This window comes from Canis lupus, chromosome 8 (assembly GCF_048164855.1).
Source record: "Canis lupus baileyi chromosome 8, mCanLup2.hap1, whole genome shotgun sequence".
NCBI classification, from domain to species: domain Eukaryota; kingdom Metazoa; phylum Chordata; class Mammalia; order Carnivora; family Canidae; genus Canis; species Canis lupus.
The window spans coordinates 22,799,853-22,820,252 of NC_132845.1; the positions used below are offsets into that span (position 1 = coordinate 22,799,853).

Sequence of the window (20,400 nt, forward strand, 5' to 3'; positions counted from 1 at the left end):
GTGCAAATCTTTAGTTTCTGATACATTCTACAAACCCATTAATTCTGGGAGTGGTAGTGATTCTCAGGGCATCCTTTGTAGAAAGGCGTTTCAGGACCATTAGTAATCAAAGTTGGCCAGATTTTGCTAACATGAGACAAATAAAGTTGGTACTTATTTCAAGGAAAAATTAAGCCCAGAACAGAAAATGAAGGAAAAAAATAAAGGATCTTTTTCTAGTGTTACCTTATACGTCAAATGATTTAGGATTGAGACTGTATTTAAGATCTGAATTAAAAGTTAGCATTACTGTTAAAGTGACATATACAGGTAGTGTTTATTAAAATCTGTTGCCAACTGAATACCTAACTTGCAGATGATGGATAGGATAAGATGGTATCTTTGCTTTCTGTCAAATGTTGGAGTAGCCGCTATCACTGCTCAGTTACATTTTTTGACATTGTCTTTTCTTATGGCTTTATTATTCTGTGTTTGACATTGTCTTTTCTTATGGCTTTATTATTCTGTGTTTATGACTCTCTGCCTTGTCTGCACCTGAAGTGCTGTATTTCTAGTACCTTCACCTTTTTTAAAAGCAATGTTTTGCAAAAATTACGTAAGTTATAGTTGCAGTTGCTACTCAGCACCATAACTTTGACTTTAAATATATTATTCAGCAAATGACCCTGCTGCCATATGCCCTCCTCTCTGACTTTAGCTTCTATATTACTGTCATTATTATTCCGATTTAGAAGATTTAAGTAGGGTCAGCTTTGACTGTGTTGTGTTGGAATTTGGAGGGTAGGTTCTCATCTCACAAAGAGAGAAGGGACTCCTGACTCGGCCTCTCATCTTTCCCCTGGGTAATCCCATCTTCCACAGCATTGCTTAAGTAATGTTCTCAAAATGACACATTTTAACATTTTGTTCTACCTAGCGGCTTGCAGTAGTTTAATATTGCTAAATTCTGCTGGATATCCACTTTGTTATTTGTATGACTTCAATCTATTATCTATTTCCTATTTCCCATTAAATCCCTTATCTTCTTTTACTCAATTCTCATCCTCTCCTTTATTTTACTTGGTCTGTTTAATGTATTCCTAACATCAGAACCCTCTTTTGCCAACCCAGGTCTTTCTATCCTGTCACTTATTACATGAAGTGATGCAAATTATTTACTTATTTACTATGCTGTTTTCTTATTTTTGTGTGTGTAAATCTTGCCTTAATCACTAAATTGAGGGCAGGGGCATTATTAGAGATTTTTTCCAACAAATTGAGCCACATTTATCCCATTAGGCACAATTTTAACCTTCAGTATTTGCTTAACTGTACATTAATAGTTACTATCATTTTTTATTAGATTTATATATTAAAAACATAAGACAACCACAATACACTGTGATTCAGGTAATGTAAGTTACACTGCTAGCTTCTGCTAATTGTATGAAGGCAAGTCATTTGAGCTGCCTGGGATTCACTTTTGAATTCTGGATGACAAAGTTAGATCAAATGCTGTGTAAGGCTTTTTAAATTTATATTATATTTTTAAATTCTTTTAAACTATATTTAAAAATCGCATATAGGTAAAATGTCAGCCACTGTGTTAAAACTAGAATAAAGATTTGAATTTAGAAATAAAAAACCTTTACCAAGGTAATGTTTCTTTTAAGTTTTAAAAATGCATTTATTTTACTATACCTGGTTTATTTTAGACAGGTTACTTGGTACTTATTGCTGTTATGCTGGTGTCTCGAACATATTGTGATGTTTGGATGATTCAAAATGGTACACTCATTGAAAGGTACTTTTCTATTCACCTTCCTCCTGTATGTATAAAATACTCATTTGTCTCATATTTAACATTATTTTAAGCAAGACATAGATACTCATTAGGTATAAATACTTAAGTCAAAGTATGTGTTAGTTCATTTACTTAAAAAGAGATATTTATTGAGTGTCTCCTATGTGCCAGGTACCATGCGACTCTGTGATAGGGATATGCTGGTGAACGGGGAGACCCTGTGCCAAGCCCTGCAGAGCTGAGAGTTTATAGAGGGTTAGGAACAAGGAAATAAAATGCAGTATAAAAAATGTAGTGGGAGTTTAAAAAAGTCACCAAGTTGGATGTCTGAAATTAATGAGGTAATTTGGAGGAAAATAATGCCAAAGAATTTCAGAGAATCATATTGAGAATGTTTATTATAAGCACAAAAACAATTTGTTGACATTTCCTTCAATTTCTGAAGTTAGTGCTTTATATGTTTTTTCATTATAGTCTTTGTACATATTATTTCACTATAATTGATAATTTTGAATTTAAAAACTTACAGTAACAGTTGGGATGTTAACATTTATCTATTAAAAGATTTTATTCCTTGTGATACGAAATTGAATGTCAGAGTAAAACATTTTTCTTGGAATTCTGTTTCTTGGTATGCAGTATTTTATCAGAAAATTTCTTAAAATAATAACTTTCTGAATGCAGTACTTAAAATTTTTGAATGAAGGCTGTCTAATTTTGAATTAAGTTGGTTTTTTTCCCCTCATATTTTTGGTTTGCTTCTCAGTATTTGTAGAATGAGGAAGAATGCTTTATGCACATGTTTTCTGATTCATCTCTCTAGGAGAAGAGAAAAAGTTACTTGCATAGAATTAAAGCCAAATGCCTCAGAACATGTGTAATTGTGTAGGCTCTTGTATTCAACACAGGTCTTCTTGAAACCTGTGGTCGTGCCCTGCCCTTTTCTCCTAATCAAAGTTAATATAAAACAGCTTAAAAAGGAATACTTGAACATAGCTTAATGTTAAATAGTTTTACTGGTCTTAATCACAAACATATCCGTTCTTTCTTCCATTTTTCCACTTGTAACTGCCATTCCCAGAGTCAGTTGTTTTCTTTTTACTGTTCATCTCTACCTCTGCATTTCCGTGTAAGTTGTATTATTGTCCTAGATTTTTCAGTTTTAAAGGGCATGTATTTATTTCCTACTTTGAAAGATGGAAATTAGCTCTTTTATACTCCTACCCATGCCTGTGCCCATCCTTAGGTTGTTTTACTGCATTTTTTTGTTGTTGTTAAGTCAGTATTTATTTACATTTTTTGCCTACTTAGAGCTGAGCCACATACTGTACTTTGGTAGTTTCTTTGATATACACAACTTTTTTCTCCCCCTGGCATTTAAAAATTACGGGTTTTTGTTTGTGTGCCTTAGTTTTTTGCCTACTTCTTACTAATTCAGCTCAAGCTTATTGACAACACTTTGTAAAATCTTTTCAATATTGTGTTTTTTTTTTTTTTAAATTTTTTATTTTTATTTATGATAGTCACACACAGAGAGAGAGAGAGAGAGAGAGGCAGAGACATAGGCAGAGGGAGAAGCAGGCTCCATGCACCGGGAGCCCGACGTGGGATTCAATCCCGGGTCTCCAGGATCGCGCCCTGGGCCAAAGGCAGGCGCCAAACCGCTGCGCCACCCAGGGATCCCAATCTTTTCAATATTGTAATATGGTCATACACACCAGGCGATCTTTTGATTTTTGTCTATTACCACCCCACCCTATACCTCTTGTTAGTTTTTTCTCTTCTAACCCTAATCAATATTGATTGTACTTTAAGTTCACAAAAGAGCAGTCCTGTTTGAATTTGTTTTAATTATGATCTTGGGAACTTTTTTTTTTTTTTTAAGATTTTATTTATTTATTCATGAGAGGCAGAGAGAGAGGCAGAGACAGAGGCAGAGGGAGAAGCAGGCTCCAAACAGGGAGCCCGATGCGGAACTCGATCCTGGGACTCCGGAGTAACGCCCTGAGCCAAAGGCAGATGCTCAACTGCTGAGCCACCCAGGCGTCCCGACCTTGGAAACTTTTTAGATCTTTCTCTTCTGCATTAAATAACTGGTTTTCTGAATCCTTTGAATTCTTCCTTAGTTTACTTTCTCATTTTGGCATGTGCAGACTTTTTCTGAGAAGGGGCACTAGGGAAATAAAGTTTTGAAACCTTGTAGATCTGATAAATAAGTCTTTCTTCTCTTAAACTTGATTGCCAGTTTAGTTATATTTATACATTCCAACTTGGAAATCATTTTTTATTAGAATTTCGAAAGTATCACCCTCTTCTGTAGAGCTCAGCAGTTCTCAGCCTTGGTTGCAGGATGATTAGAATCATCTGGGGAATTTTGAGAACAATTAATACCTGGGCCTACCCCTAGAGATTCTGATTCAATTCATAATTAGTTTTGGAAGCATCTGTGGTGATTCTAATTCTAATGTGCAGCCATCGTTAAACACTGCTGGTCTAGCTGCCACATATGGTGTGGAGGCCCATTGCTGTGCTACTTGCCCTTCCTTAGCAGTGGATCTGTTTTTACCCCCAGTGGAAGTTTTTATGATCATTTTTTAAAATTGTTGATGTATTGCTGGTGTTTAGGAATTTACTGAATGTCACTGTGATTTTTTTTTTTTTCCATTGTTCTGGACATTAGGTGGGCTCTTTTCAATTGAGAAACTCATTCTGCATTCTGAGAAATTTTCTTATGCTTTTAAAAAATTCTCCCTCTCCATTTTTTTCCTGTATTTTTCTGGAATCATTATTACTTGCGTGCTGGAACCCTAAACTGATCATCTGATTTATCTCTTAATTTCTCTACTGTTTAATCTCTAACATTTTATTTTCTGGGAAAAATTTTTTTTTTACTTTATCCAATGAATTTGTATTTATCATCATTTTATTTTCAAGAGTTATTTTTTGTATGAATGTTCATTTTAGAGCAATCATTCTTTCAAGCGTGTGACTTTTTTTTTTTTTTTAAACTTCCTGCATTTTCTATTTCTTCTTGGTCCTCAGTTGTTCTGATTTGTGTTGATCATGTGAGAAGCTTTCCTCAGTTTTCATTCTTGCCTGTCCACTCATCTTTAAAAGTGAAGGGCTAAAAAACTTGCTATAAGTTGAGGGCTTATTGATAGTCTGGTCTCCTTGAATGGTGTTTGTATAGAGAGTCTGGTTATTTTTGTGTGTGTGCCCTAGTGAGGAATCTTCTAACAAATTCAAAGAAGTTTGTCATAAACACAATTGAAGTGTTTACTTGTTGCTGCTAGCATATCAACTCTGAAGGATCAATTTTATTGCTAAGTTCTGTTTATATGAGCTGTGTACATAAGCAATTATCCTTTGTATAATGTAGAGAAGACCTTTATGCCCTTTTACATGCTTATAGAATTTTATATTTTTTCCTTTGATGACTTTATTATCTAAATGCCATATTTGTTAATAAAAATACAGGCTTTCCAACTATAGCATTGTTATATACCTATAGCAAAAACATACAGCTTATATTCATTATAAGCATCCTATTAGCTATCTGTGTAGAAGTCACATATTACATATAAAGAACCTTGCACAACTTTGTATAGTAGTTTATTTTTAAAAAATTTTTTTCTTTTATTTACATTTTATGATTTCTTGTTTTTGTAATCCGAAAGAATAATACTTGCTCTTATAAACTAGGGATTTCCAACTTTAGTTGAATAGATGCTAATTTTAATTTTCTCACATACTTAATGCCCTGAATAAAATGCATTGCAGAGAGTAGATTGTACATTAACTGGTGATGATAGACAAGAAGAAAGTTATCTAACATGAGCCAGCTAGTAATCAATTTGGGTACTCATTTTAAAAATTTAGATATGAGATGGAAAAAAAAGTGAAAAAAAAAAAAAACCCTAAGAGTTTCTAAAAAACATACTATTTTGATACTATTTAAACTTACAGAAAAGTTGCAAGAACAATACAAGGAACTTCCTTATACTCTTAACCCATAATCATCAATTGTGAAAGAGTAATTTTAAAGTAAATTGTTAACTTTCTCCTTGATAAATATTTTTGAGCTTCTATGTATAAGATCTTTGATATTTGGTTAAATTTAACATTTTTAAACATTGTGAATTCATAATATGAAACAGTTTTATTGAAAAATAACACCTTGCTCTAACTTGCTACTAAAGCTACATTATAAATTAGTTTTTCTGTTTATTCCTTTTTGTTTCTTCCAAAGAGGTTTAGATACATGTATTTCTGCTAAAAAAAAAAAAAAAAAAAGTCTGAAAGAGATTCATTATGGTCCTTAATGTGCATTTTAATATCCTTTACATTTTTAAAAAGGCTTGTTAGCAGTGGCTACTAAAGAGTTTGGAATATGGGCAAATTTTAATAGGACGGAGACTCCTTCTTTAAGCTAGAAAATGGGAATTTCATGATATGGAGGAGATTCCTTCATATCTTGTTGCTTATATAATGTAAAATTATAAAGATATATTTTATTTTCACCCATTTGATTGTAAGCAGCATTTTATAATCACCAAGTTATTTTTTATGAAGATCCATGCATGTTTTGGAGGTAATATTATGTAAGCTGTAAAACCACTTTTTATTATTATTTTTCTTTTTCAGCGGAATAATAAGCAGAAATAAGGCTTTATTCAAGAAACCATTTTTTAAATTTATAGCTGCTACTCCAATGGTAACCATTGCTGAATGATAGCATGTGCTTTACCAAGTTTTATAATCTTGTGTGTTTCACAGCTTGGATGCACTAAAGCACTTTGGTTTTATGTAAGGTTTGGTTCAAACAATTTTAATATAAACCTCTAAACTTTTTGTACTGTCTAAATTGCTCTTGTTTTTAATATTCTTATTTCTAGAAACCACATTTTTATGTGGTTCTATTTTGGCTTTTTCTAGTTCAACTTAAATTATTATTATTTTTTAAAGATTTTATTTATTTATTCATGAGAGACACACACACAGAGAGAGAGAGAGAGAGAGAGAGAGAGAGGCAGAGACACAGGCAGAGACACAGGCAGAGGGAGAAGCAGGCGCCATGCGGGGAGCCCGATGTGTGACTTGATCCTGGATCTCCAGGATCACACCCTGGGCTGAAGGAGGCACTAAACCGCTGAGCCACCAGGGCTGCCCTAGTTCAACTTAAATTAAAAAACAAAAAATTGTTTAGCACTTCTATCAAAATTGGACTGTTAATTGTTCTGTCAATCTAAAGTAACATTTCCCAAGTATGTTCTATGGAATGCCAGCTATGACAGCTACAAAGCCCTCTCAGAGCATCTTAATGCACATGTTTTATGTTAAGAGCTTTGAGAAGGTCTTTGATAAAGACATTTGTTAGCTTTGTGTAACTCAAGTTTTCTCAAATTTATTTTACCATGCAACTTTTTTGCTCTAAAAGGCCAATTAACATTACTTGGCATTATTCACCTACTCTCTCACAAAAATACCCTTTTTTTTTCATATATGTGGAGCTAGGTTTAAATAAGTTAGCACAGTGTTTTTCAAAATATATTTTACTTATATTGAGGAATATTAATAAACATTTGAAAAAAGAATGTGTGATCAAATAAGTTCTTGATATTTTTAGAACAGATAAATATGTAAAATAAATTAAAAAGATAAAAGAGGATTTGGTCTAGTTGTAGTGTGTTAACAGATCTGAAGCCTCTACAAAACCATTCTGAGGCTCTGAGAAACCCTGCCAGTCTACTCTCTGTCTCTTGTTTGCCAGGGTCAGCAAACAAGGTTCCACTGGTCACATCCCACTGCCATCTGTTTTGGAAATTTTTATTAGGGTGCAGCCAGTCCCATTCTTGCCTGTTTTTGCTCTGCAGTAGCAGAACTAATTGAAACAGATACCTTACCTTGTGGCCCACAAAATCTTAAAATATTTACTCTTGACCTTTTACAGTGAGAGTTTGCTGATCTGATCTCATTAGGTTATCTCTGCCATTAATTCATACAAATGAGAATCAGGATATTTAAATATTTAAAAACAAATACTAGTTTATTTCATCCATAATAACCCATTGCTGGCTCTATCAACTTGTTTCCCCATCTAAACCCTTTTTGTGGTAGCATATGCCTTTTTTTAAATTACAATTTTTATGAAGGAAAGAACTAAGGAAATCATTGTTTTTTTTTTTTTTTTTTTGGTTGTTGTTGTTAAAGATTTTATTTATTTATTCATGAGAGACACGGAGAGAGAGGCAGAGACATAGGCAGAGGGAGAAGCAGGTCCATGCAGGAAGCCTGACGTGGGACTCGATCCCAGGACTCTGGGATCATGCCCTGAGCCAAGGGCAGATGCTCAACCACTGAGCCACCCAGGCGTCCAAGGAAATCATTGTTATTTAATTTTGCCGTTTATAGAGTGATTTCAAGAAGCCTATTTAAAATGATCAAATTTCAAAAGTTGGAAACATGTTTTTGCAAGAAAATGTTTTTCAGCATCTTTTTTTTTATTGATTCTTTTGAGTCAATAAAAACTTCCAAGAGTAATTTTAGAGCTTTACAGGTGTTCTTAGTGTTAAATATTGCTTCTTTTGCAACTAATGCATTGCATGTGGTGGTTTGCAGTGGTATCATTGGTCGTAGCAGGAAAGATTTCAAGAGATACTTATTCAACTTCATCGCTGCCATGCCTCTCGTAAGTGTAATTCCTTAAAAATCTTTATATAGGGAAAAATTTGGATCTTACTAAAGTCTTCAGATATTTTTGCTTCCTAAGTTTAAAGATTTATGGTACTAAGTTCCTATTTCAGTTTTAGTTTTGTAACTTATAGCAGAGTTTTTCAATGTAAACCTTTATACTAGATAGTAAACATTAATTAGGTTGAGTTCAGTTTCATTGTATACACATGTGAATGTGTACATATGTGTTATTTTATTCTCACCTTTAGGCCAAGGTGTCTGATGTTTAGTAGCATCCCACTTGATGGCAGTAATGTCCTCCCCCAGTTTTGACAAACAAAATGTAGGACATAGCTAGATATCCAGGGGAGACTTAGGAGATGGGGGTAGACATGGTGGCAAAATCACCCTGATTGAGAACCATTGCTTGAGGCTATAAACTGTTATAGTAACTGAACCACTAATGTAGTTTCAGTGAAATTGGGATTTATTATCTGAATTTATTAAAAATAAAGGTCAGTGTTAGGTTTAAATCACAAGTGATAATTTTTAGCTTGGTTCTTTATTGCCACTGTAAGAATTTTTGTATTATAAATAGGGAGAAAAAAGCTTGATTATAAAATCTAGCTACTTAGAAAATGTCAGATATTTAATAAAACTTGACGATATAGTTATATGGTTTTTAGACCTTTAAAAAAAGCTTGAGATAAGTAGTGTAGATATCAGTAAAAGATTGAGATTCCATAAACAACCAGCATTTTCTTGAGAAAATATTTATGTAAATGTGAGTTTGGAACTATGGAATAATTAATTTTAATATAATGATGGAAAAGAGAAGTAGAGGTGACTCTAGAAATAATCTGGAAATGGTATTAGTTGATATGAAATTTATAGTATTTTTGTAACAAATGCAAGTAGAATTTCATTGTCTAGGGTTGTGTAGTGTTTGTAGTAAGAAATAGAAGGTACAAACAAAAATGTCAGGGCTCCTTTACATTGGATACAAAGGTGACAGATTTGGCTTTTTGTTTGTTTACAAAAGTATCAAGTTGTTTCTCATAATTAATGATATTAACATACTCTAAGCTTCAAGAAAGGTTTTAATGTATCAGGATAATATAGCCAATTGCATTTGTGTAGCATGTTCTCTTTGTATCTTTGTAAACTGAGTAAAACAGAACCGAATTATGTCAATTTGGACTATCAGTTATAAAAATCATAGATTTCGGGACAGAGGCAATGATAGAAAAATAAATTATAATTTTGTAAGCAGAAATGTAATAAAACCAGTAATATGTGTTTGTTTGTTTCAGATCTCTGTAGTGAATAACTTCTTGAAGTTTGGGTTAAATGAGCTCAAACTGTGCTTTCGAGTAAGACTAACTAAATACCTCTATGAGGAGTATCTCCAGTAAGTGATAACCTATTTTTATGTTAAAAATACTTAAATAGAAATGCTTGTGATATTGAGATATAGAAGTCTTTCTTTTGTATTGGATATGTTGTTCAAGGAAATTGCTCTTAGACTCAGAAGCACATTGTGAAAGATCTTAGCAATTTAGACTCTAATCCTGGCTCTTCGATTAATTTGCAAGTCTTCCTTCTCTGGACTTGCTTCCTTATCTCTAAAGTAAGGACAGTCTTTAAGGCCTCTTTCAACTCTTAACTTCTGTTTCTCTGAATTTGTACTGTGTGCTAGAATGTGAACTGTTTTTAAAATAATTTTAAATTATTTTCTTACACCTATTTTAGAGCTTTCACATATTATAAAATGGGTAATCTGGACAACAGAATAGCCAATCCAGACCAGCTGCTTACACAAGATGTGGAAAAGTTTTGTAACAGCGTAGTTGATCTGTATTCAAATCTTAGTAAGGTAAGTTTCTTTATTTTCTTTTTAAAAATTATTTGCTAATTTGTTGAGTTTTGAATCTCAGCAAATTTATATAGAATTGATTTGATGGACATATAGCATATAAATACTAAGTGCTTTTATAAGAGAATTAGACTTGTTATAATAGTTTTGATTCCAGTTATTTTCTCTTATTTTTGGAGGTGCCTAAGAATTTACTGTCTTGCAAAGATTTTGTATGAATTTTGCAGGCTGATTTCACTAAAACAACAGAAATGTAAATTTTTGTCACCTGACCTGTGAACTTGTGGCAGTTGGTAGAAATTGATCGTCTAGTTATGTTTCCAGTTCCACATCCATAACACTAGGCTAGGACTTTTTCCTTCCTGTCCATTTCTGTGCTTCATTATCTCTAATTCTAATACAACATTTGAATAATAGTCAACAAATTTTCATAAGATACTAGTTTATTTCAGTTTTCTAATTACTGTTTCCCCTCCGAATATTGCCAAAGCTCTTGAGACTGATGATGGGCTTTAACCAGTTTTCTTCCTGCCAATTTCTTCAGATCTTATTCATCTTACTATCTTATCTCACTACCTTTTACAGCTTTGCTATCGTTTTCCTATTAAGTCCTCTTCTTTGCCATCACCTCCAGTCTTGTCTGGGACATGTACAGGGCACCTGCAAGATAATCCACCTAGCATTTCCTCCTCTTATCCTAGATGCCCTATTTCCGACTCTAATTGACATGACTGCTCTTGGTCTGGAGTGGGGGTTTGTCTCAAAGTGGACCAATTATAGTATCCTTGTGTCTGGCCACATTTGATCCAGATATCCACTCGTAGTCAAAAGAACGATATACAAGGGGCCAGGTCATATTGTAAGAATAGGAATGCTACTGCCTCAACCATGTGGATAGAGGGATGGCAGGCAATTCTTAGAAAAGTGCTGTGTATCCATAAGACCTTCCCCCCTCATGACAGACCCATTACTAGGATGTCTTTTCACTTCATGCCAAACTTTTTACTCAGGTACCCAGAAGGCTTTACTAACTGATTCCATACTCTAGGAACTCTGAAAACTATATATTGTTCATTAATTCAGCTTTCTTTTACTCCCATTATCACATTTTGTAGTTATCTGTGTATATAGGGGTGGGGGACTGTATATACAAATTTTTGTGTAATTCTGTAGACATTGTTATGTATTCTTTACATCTTGGCACTTGAGCAGCTCTATAGCTCAGATCTTATCACATTGGCAATAGAGAAAAATTTAAAATAATTTTAGTGGTGCTCTGCACTACAGTATATTTACTGTTTTTAACATCTCATTATTTAAACTGTGACTTAAAAAAATAAACTGTGACTTAAATGATGAGTCATTTTTGTCAACTTTTAAATGTGCTTGAAGTTTATAAGTATGTCTAGCTTCTTGGTAATTTATAAGGCAAAACAGAAGAGGTTAACAACAGCCAACAAAAAGGAGTGGCTATAGACTTAAAGTGAATGAATATAATATGGGGTTTTTGAAAAACACTTCAAAATATGTACAAACTTTTATGTCATTTGAGTTGTCTCTGTGTAAGGAGCAGTAGTATATTAATGTCTGGTTTTAGTTCTAGAAGCTTGAGTTTTATATCAGAAAATTATAGGCTCATTCATTTATTTCAACATATGGATATTGAATAGAATTAGACAATAGTACGAGCATGAAGGACCTTTTGTTTTATAGGTTTAGGTATATAGGAACCAGAAAAGCTGGTATTAGATTTGGGGTTACATCTCTGGTCCTTTTATTCAGTGTCTTTACACTACATTAAGAAGTTACTAAGTTACTAATGGTTAATTATCACAGTAGAACTACCTTAGTTGGTGGAAAATGATACATGTTTTTCCCACTTGATGGTCAGTAGACATTGATTATGGTCTCTCTATTTTAAGTTTTGTGAGAATAAGAACTGTTGCCTTTATGTATTTGTTGTTTGTTGTTTATATACTGTTATAGTACATTAAATGTGATGGGAATGCTGCATGTTGACCATTATATGTTAAATGTTGAACGGCATTTTATATTTATCATGTTTTATTAGCTACCAGTCTACACAATCTTCTTTTTAATTTTTTACCTTCTAATATTTACAGCCATTTTTAGACATAGTTTTGTATATCTTCAAGTTAACAAGTGCAATAGGAGCTCAGGTAAGTTTAATCTGTTTATCTATCTATCTATCTATTTATCTATCTATCTATCTCTTTTAAATTGCTATAGTACTGTGTTGTAAATAGCCAGATTGTTTGTAGGAATTTTTATGTATCTCATGTACCTAATAAAGTCTAGTTATAAAATAATACTGTACTAGAGACTTGAAAAGTGCTCTAATTTGGTGTTTGAATTTTCCTTAAGGTAGATACTTGGAAAATTTGTGGCATTAATAACCAGAAGTGCTTAAACCTTAACATTCATGTTCTTACTGTTGTAAAGTAATGTCTAAAAAGAGATTTGGAGGCAGCCATTTTAATATAAATGTTAAAATATCAGAAATACCTTTAGAGTGGCTATACTGGTTTATAACATAATATGTAAGTTTATAATAATATAAATGGTTGACTATCTCATGAGCCTTATTATCCTGTCACTCTAATATTTGTGTTGGTAAGAATGACGTTTAAACTTTCTCTGAGTGTCCTTATTGAAGTATAACTTTAGTCATGTAATATGTGCTGTTACTGTTACATACTTATTACATGACCATGTGATAGTGTGACTATTCTGTGTGTATATATATATGTACATGCATATGCATACACATCTTGTAGTTGATTAATACATAATTTATACAGTGGTTTTTGCCACTTTCCAGAACACCGGGGAGAGTAGTTTTTTATCTGAATTTTCTCATCTATCCTCCTAAACTTTTGCAACCCTGTGATACAGGTTTAATTATTCTTCTGGCTTGTTTTTACTATAAGCAAGTGAGGGGCAGCCCTGGTGACTCAGCGGTTTAGCACCGCTTTAGGCCCAGGGTGGGATCCTGGAGACCCAGGATCCAGTCCCACGTTGGGCCCCCTGCATGGAGCCTGCTTCTCCCTCTGCCTGTGTCTCTGCCTCTCTTTCTCTGTCTATGTCTCTCATGAATGAATAAATTAAAAAAAAAAATCTTTACTATAAGCAAGTGAATAGGCCTAATCCCTCCTGTCTCTGTGCTGCAGTATTTTTATGGTACTTACTACATTTTTATAATACCTAAATACCTCTCCATGTATTCCTGTTATCTGATTCTGCATTTCTCAAAGGTAGAAACTGTTTTAGTTCTCTCCTTTGCCCACTCTTGCATTGATTGTTGAATGCATCAGATCAATCATATTTAATTAAAAAATATTGAATACAAATTATAGTCCACATTTATTGTACTAGGTAGTGGGGATAAAAAAAAAATAAGACACAGTTCCAGCTGAAAAAGGTTTATAATCGAGTGAAAGAATAGGTATTCAGACAGTTATTATGCAGAGTGATAAGTACAGTAGTAACAGAAGTTATAGTATTTTGTGTCTGAAGAACTGGAGGTGATATTTGAGCTGCTCTGAGGAGGATGCGTTATCTGTTAGATATGTCGAGCTTTCAGAGCACTTCATTGAATGGCACGTTCAGGAAATAGTTTTAGTATGACAGATCCTAGGATATAGAAGGAGTGAGGGAAGTGCTTGTGATAAGCTCAGAGAGGTAAACTTAAAAGTTTCTCGCTTCGGTTAGTTAATGATGAAGTTACTCACCAAGTTAGAAGTTATGGCAGCTGCAAACAAAATGTAAGAAGGGAAAGGCAGGTAGAGCTTATCTGGGGGACTTTAGATTGAGGCCCTACAGAATAGTGAGGTGAAGGTATATGGTATTTACTTGGAAATGCTACCTTAGATTCTTAAGAGTGATGGGGGTAGAGATAAAAATTTGGGAGAAAAGATTTAAGGATGAAACCTCAGGGGGGGGGGAAAAAAAAAGAAACCTCAGGGAATATTAACATTCCAACAGAAGGAAAAAAAAAAAAAGAGAGAGAGAGATCTGAGAGTTTTTGTGGAATCTTAAGGGAATATCAGGAAGCGTTCCATCAAGAGTTTTAGATGCCATAGGAAGAATGAGGACTACAATGAGGAGTTTTTAGGTAGGCAATTTCAGGAAAGCTGGGGATGAGCTACCGTGTTGAAGAAGGAACAGAATAGGTGAGTAGTTAAAAACGTGAAGGCCCAGTGTGTATTTTCTCAAAAAAGAAATAAGGGGGAAAAAGTAGCCAAAAGAGCAATTTCTCTCAAAGTCACTGGAGCTGATGATAGAAATTATGCATGTTGCATCCAGTGAATTTATTATGATATCCTTGAACTTCGTATATTCTCTTCCAAAAATAATAGGGCCCAACAAGTATGATGGCCTACTTGATTGTTTCTGGGCTATTCCTAACTCGACTTAGAAGACCCATTGGTAAGATGACAATAACTGAGCAAAAGTATGAAGGAGAGTATAGATTTGTTAATTCCCGGCTCATCACAAACAGGTAAGGAGAAATGTATTAAATTTAGGTGTACTAAAAATTTGTTTTTTATGGATATTGTTGTCATATAACTTAACTCCACAAAGTCTGGTAGGCACTCTTACAAATTTGTATTTGTGTGTGTGTCTGTATTTACCTCTTTTGAATAACACATTATGAAGAATACCAGTTTTATAGATTAGTAATCCTCAGCATTTCTCTCTCATTTTCAACTGTGTAGTATCCCTGGTTCACCTCTTCATATCTTTTATTGACTAATTTTCTGTTGATTTCACTTTAAACACACTCAAAGTTCAATTCAAATTCAAATTTACTTACAGGGAACCCTGAGTGGCTCAACAGTTGAGCGTCTGCCCTCCCCTCAGGGTGTGATCTGGTCTCCCTTTGGGCTCACTGCATGGAGCCTGCTTCTCCCTCGGCCTATGTCTCTGCCTCTCTCTCTCTGTGTCTCTCATGAATAAATACATAAAATCTTTTTTAAAAAATTTACTTATAATACTTCTTCAAATGAAAACCTGTCTCAATTTATCCACAAACACTTTTATTTTGAGACTATATATGGAATACTAATTCAGTAATTCAGTCTCCCTAAATGTATCTCTACCTATTTTCCAGGCATTTTCCAAAATAGGAAGAAAAAGTATTAGGCTTTGGAGCCAGCCTGACTAGTTTCAGAATATGCCTCCTCCACTTATCAATTATATATAATATGACCTTGGCAAGTTAGTTATAGCTTCACTTATCTTGTTTATAATGGAGAGTATAATACTATCTTGAGGATTAAATATGAGATAATATACAAAGCTTCCAGCAAAGGTTTTGATATGTAATAGGTACTCAGTAAATTTTCTCATGTGTTGCTCTATAAACCTTAAGTCATTTTAAGGGTCCTAATCTTTATTTAGTATGTAAAGCATTTACAAAATTACTCAGATTACTCTTTTAACGGTTCCTTCTTCCTTTATTTCCTTGTATTGCTAAAATGGTACCAATTTTAAACAGAGTGTTGTGCTGTAGGTATGTGGAAGAATAGACGGTTGGTTGTGCAGAGAGATGATTTGCCAAGTGAATCAAAGATGGTATCAGCTAGAATGCGTTCTTTTGTGAGAAACAGAAAACCCTGACTCAGGTAGCTATAACAATAAGCACATTTAGTACTTGACATAAGAACTCTTAGATAGCCCCATTCCAGGCACAACAGGATCAGGGCTCTGGCTCTTTGATGTTCTCCTGGCTCAGCCGTCTTTTGTATGTTGCCCCTTCCTCAACCTAATTTTTCTTGTGATCACAAGATAGCAAAAGCAGTTCCAGATCTCATTAGTCCTCCCCTGTAACAAATGCAGAAATAAAAACAGGCCATTTCTTTAGGGGCAGGAACCAAATGGAACTCATTCCTTATAGATAAGGTTCCATTCCTAAACCATTTGGGTGCATAGGAAAGTATAGATGGATAACTAAGGAAATTGGAGCTCTCTTACTTAGGAAGAAAGTTGTGGTAGATAGGCAGCCATAGTGTTCTGGGATGTTTTTACCCTTTAAGATCGTATGGAGCTAAATGAGTCAGAAGTAGAATGCTCACCTCCTCTTCCTCCATAGGAAGATACTCATATGTGCAGAGGAGGTAGGAGGACAAGAGAAAAGTAATTATAGGTATGGAATTGTTGCTTAAATTGGGATTCTGATACCCTGGGGCTCTATATTATCCTGCCAAGGAAATAGTGAAACACAAGTCAAACATGATTCATCTTTATACAAAGTTAATTTTGTGGGACACCTGGGTGGTTTAGCGCCTGCCTTCTGCCCAGGGCGTGATCCTGGAGCCCTGGGATTGAGTCCCACATCGGGCTCCCTCCATGGGGCCTGCTTCTCTCTCTGTGTCTCTGCCTCTGTGTGTGTGTGTCATCAATAGATAAAATCTAAAAAAAAAAAGTTAATTTTGCTTGAAGGGGTTGTGGCAAGAGCTACCTTTTTTTTTTATAATGGAAAAAAATGCAGGTACATTTTGGATTAGACTGTAAAATTCACATATTTTTTTAAAATTCACATATGCAGGTACATTTTGGATTAGACTATAAAATTCACATAATGGAAAAAAATGCAGGTACATTTTGGATTAGACTATAAAATTCACATATTTAAAAGAGACTTTAAAGAAGTATTAGGTGTTTATCGAAGGCTTTTTAAACTATACCCCCTAGATTCCTATGTAAATCTTTACTTTGCTGTAAGAATTATTTTTCTAGGAATGTTTACATCATACTGAATAGGGAGTGGAAAGACTAGACTTTAGAGTCAGATATGAGTTACAGTCTCAGCTGCCTAACTTGCTAGCTGTATGACTTTGACAGACTTTTCTTAACTACACTGAACCTTTCTTCATCTGTACGAATGCCCTTTTTCTTCTAGTCAGGATTCTTGTGGTCCTTATGGGGCCATTCAGGCCAGCTCAAGAAAAGGGAAGTTGTTGTGAGGGTATGGTGGATTCCCGGCATAATAACGACTGTGCAGCCAGGGCTCCTGGAAGCCGGCATTGTGAGGTTGTTCGGACTTGGTTTGCTTTTTAGTCTTTCAAAAGCTGTATGTCATGGCATCACTCTGTAGCTTCTCTTAGCTGTTGTTTTCTCCTCTCCCTCCTGTAGGATCTGTACTCCATTTGTCGTCTATAATGGCTATCCCAGCCCTGCCTTCCTATATGTCATAGCAACTTCCTTCTTATTTCTTATTAAAGAAATTAAATTAATTAAATTTCTGAGAACTAGCCCAGCACATCTTTTCCAACCAGGCTACGTAACTTGTATATGCAGCATATGGCTGCTGTTCGGTCTGTGATCCAGTTAGGTGTGTATTCCTTTGCTCTCTAATCAGCTGAGCTAGGAGCAGGGTCTCAAGTACAGACAGGACTGTGGCCAGACATACCCATTAAGCTTATAGTCTTAAGTGTCGATTTAAATAAAATATTCCGTCATCAAATACTTTTCAGGCATTGGTAATATTAAAATTAATTACTAAATTATTTTCTTTAATAGTGAAGAAATTGCCTTTTACAATGGGAATAAGAGAGAAAAGCAGACAATCCACTCAGTCTTCCGAAAACTGGTAAGATAATATGCTTCAGGCTCATGAAGTTATAGAAAGATTTTTTTTTTGCTTATGTTGATCTGTATCTATATATACCTATATAGGTATATATCTTAAATCTTTAAGATACTTATTTTTAAATAACTATGAAGTATTTTTATACTGTATTTTCATAAAAAATAAAAGAATAAAAATTATCATATCAGTATATAAAGTTTCCCAGCTACAAAAATAGATTGATTTGTTAAAGCAATTGTCAGTGTAGTTTTAGAGGTTGCTTAGTAGTTTTATTTAGTGATGTTTTGTTTTGTAGCATTTTGTTTTTGTTTCTGTAGCATTCTTGAAGATACTATGGTAATTATTATTTAGAATAGGGGTCAGCAAATTATTTCTATAAAAGACAAGATAATACATATATAGTTTAGGCGTTTCAGACGTTATGGTCTGTATTGACATTCAAAAGTAGTCATATACTCTACGTAAAGAACTTGTATATTGTATATTTTAAGAACTATACATAAATCAGTTTTTATTTTCTTGCGATTTGGAAAATTTGAATTCAAGTAATTGGAAAATTTGAATTCAAGTAATTTCATTACTTCATTCCAAAGATATTGAGTGCCATCTAGATGCCTGAGCTTATTCCAGGTTCTAGTAATAATAATAGTGGACATAACCTATGAAAATCCTTCCTCTAAAGAGCTTACATTGTAGTGGAAGTTTGTGAAACTAAAAATACATTTGAGGTGATTTAAAAAGGTTAGAGAAATTGTCATTTAAAATTATTTCAGGGGTGCCTGGGTGGTTCGGTTGGGTGAGTGTCTAACTCTTGGTTTTGGCTCAGGTCATGATCTCATAGGTTTTGGGATTGAGCAGCACATTGGGACTCTGTGCTCAAGAGGGAGTCTGCTTGGAAGAGTCTCTCTCTCTGTCTCTTCCTCTCCCTTTCTAGAATAGATAAACCTTTAAAAAAGTAAATTCTTTTAGAAATTGGATTTTTGTCTTACTTATATTTGACATGACTGAACTCTGATAGTGCTCACTGATAAAATGCACTTAAGGTAATTTTTCCAGAGAACTGCGGTTGATCAGCTCACTCTTTATATGGCTTGCTTATTCTTTTCCTTTAGATTTTAGCCCAAAAGTTAACTTACTGTGGCCTTGCTTTCTCTGGTTAGTCTGTCTGAAATGGCTTCCACCAGTTACTTCCCAATTTAATGCAATTTATAATTATCTTATGTACAAACATTTGTCTCACTTGTTTACACTTGTCTCCAAGTGTAAACTCCATGAGTTCAGGGACTTTGTCTATTTTATTCATTATTGTACCTTCAGCATTGAGCACAGCATGTAATATGTTGCATTCATTGAATAAATGTTTCAGTCATTGTCCTTTTGCAAAAGATAGAGGATGCCACCCTCTACTCAGAAAACTCATATTTTAGTAGAGGAGAGACGATAAATAACAATATTTTATATGGTTCTGGATAGTAGTGAATTCTGTGACCAAGAATAAAATGGGATGAAATGGTACAATGTGGTGGCGGTGGTTGCCTAGATACTTTAGGTAGGATGGCAAGAAGGTTGGTCCTGAAGTGACATTTTATCAGAAACCCGCATGGAATGAGGAAATTAGTCACAAAATAGAAATAACTAGGACAACAATATTCCTGGCAGAGGGCAAAACAAGAGGAAAGCCTTAAGACAGGACCATGTTTGAGGAGCCAGTATTTCTGGAGCTCAGTGAAAAGGAACAACATAGAAGCAGATGAAGTTTAAGATAGAGTCCAGTGCCAGATCATGCAGAGCTTTGAATAATCTGATAGATGGAAAATTTGAGAACATTTTTAGACTTACAATTTTGAGGTAGTGTGTGATCGATTAAAGCTACAGACCAGGGCTGTATAGCATGGATGACATTGGCACTTGGTTCAGATCGAGTGTAATATGATTCTTAGAGAAAGCATAGACCAGATGTTTCCAGCTAAACCAAAACACTAAGTGCCAATCTAGACAGCTAGTATTTTACCTAAATTAGCTTATCCTTCTGTTTTATTGTTTTGATTATTGATCAATTTTAACACGTATATATCTGACAATATTGGGAATACAATATTATATGTGGATAATACCAAATTAACATTTATATGTAATTTCAATTCATTTGCATAAAAATGGTTTCATAAAGTATTTGGCATCTGCTCTGTGATAGTATTGTGCATGAAATGTGACATACATATAATCAGAAATCATAGGTGATATTTATGGAATAAATTATATAATTTTTAAATTTTCGGTAAATATTTATGGAATAAATCATGCAGTTTTTTTCAGGGTAGATTCATATTTTTATGTGCATACATAATATATGTTATTTTGTATTTTCTTTCTACCAGGTGGAGCATCTCCATAATTTCATTTTGTTTCGGTTTTCTATGGGCTTCATTGATAGCATAGTTGCCAAATGTAAGT

General features: G+C 34.1%; 1 protein-coding gene across 5 annotated transcripts in view; it reads left to right on the forward strand.

Annotated features, from left to right (window-relative positions):
* The window catches only part of ABCD3 (ATP binding cassette subfamily D member 3), a 76,889-nt gene that overhangs the window by 31,451 nt on the left and 25,038 nt on the right, over positions 1–20,400 (forward strand). For 4 of the 5 annotated variants that reach the window (XR_012035102.1, XM_072834584.1, XM_072834585.1 and 1 more), the window contains exons 4-11: positions 1,695–1,783; positions 8,402–8,471; positions 9,769–9,866; positions 10,208–10,331; positions 12,455–12,511; positions 14,711–14,853; positions 17,877–17,946; positions 20,325–20,394. Coding sequence is in view for 4 of the 5 variants with exons in the window: in XM_072834584.1 (XP_072690685.1) it covers positions 1,695–1,783; positions 8,402–8,471; positions 9,769–9,866; positions 10,208–10,331; positions 12,455–12,511; positions 14,711–14,853; positions 17,877–17,946; positions 20,325–20,394 (721 nt within the window). In the remaining variant the exon portion in view is untranslated. The remainder of the gene's footprint in view (positions 1–1,694; positions 1,784–8,401; positions 8,472–9,768; positions 9,867–10,207; positions 10,332–12,454; positions 12,512–14,710; positions 14,854–17,876; positions 17,947–20,324; positions 20,395–20,400) is intronic. The other variant, XM_072834587.1, reaches the window with a different exon arrangement.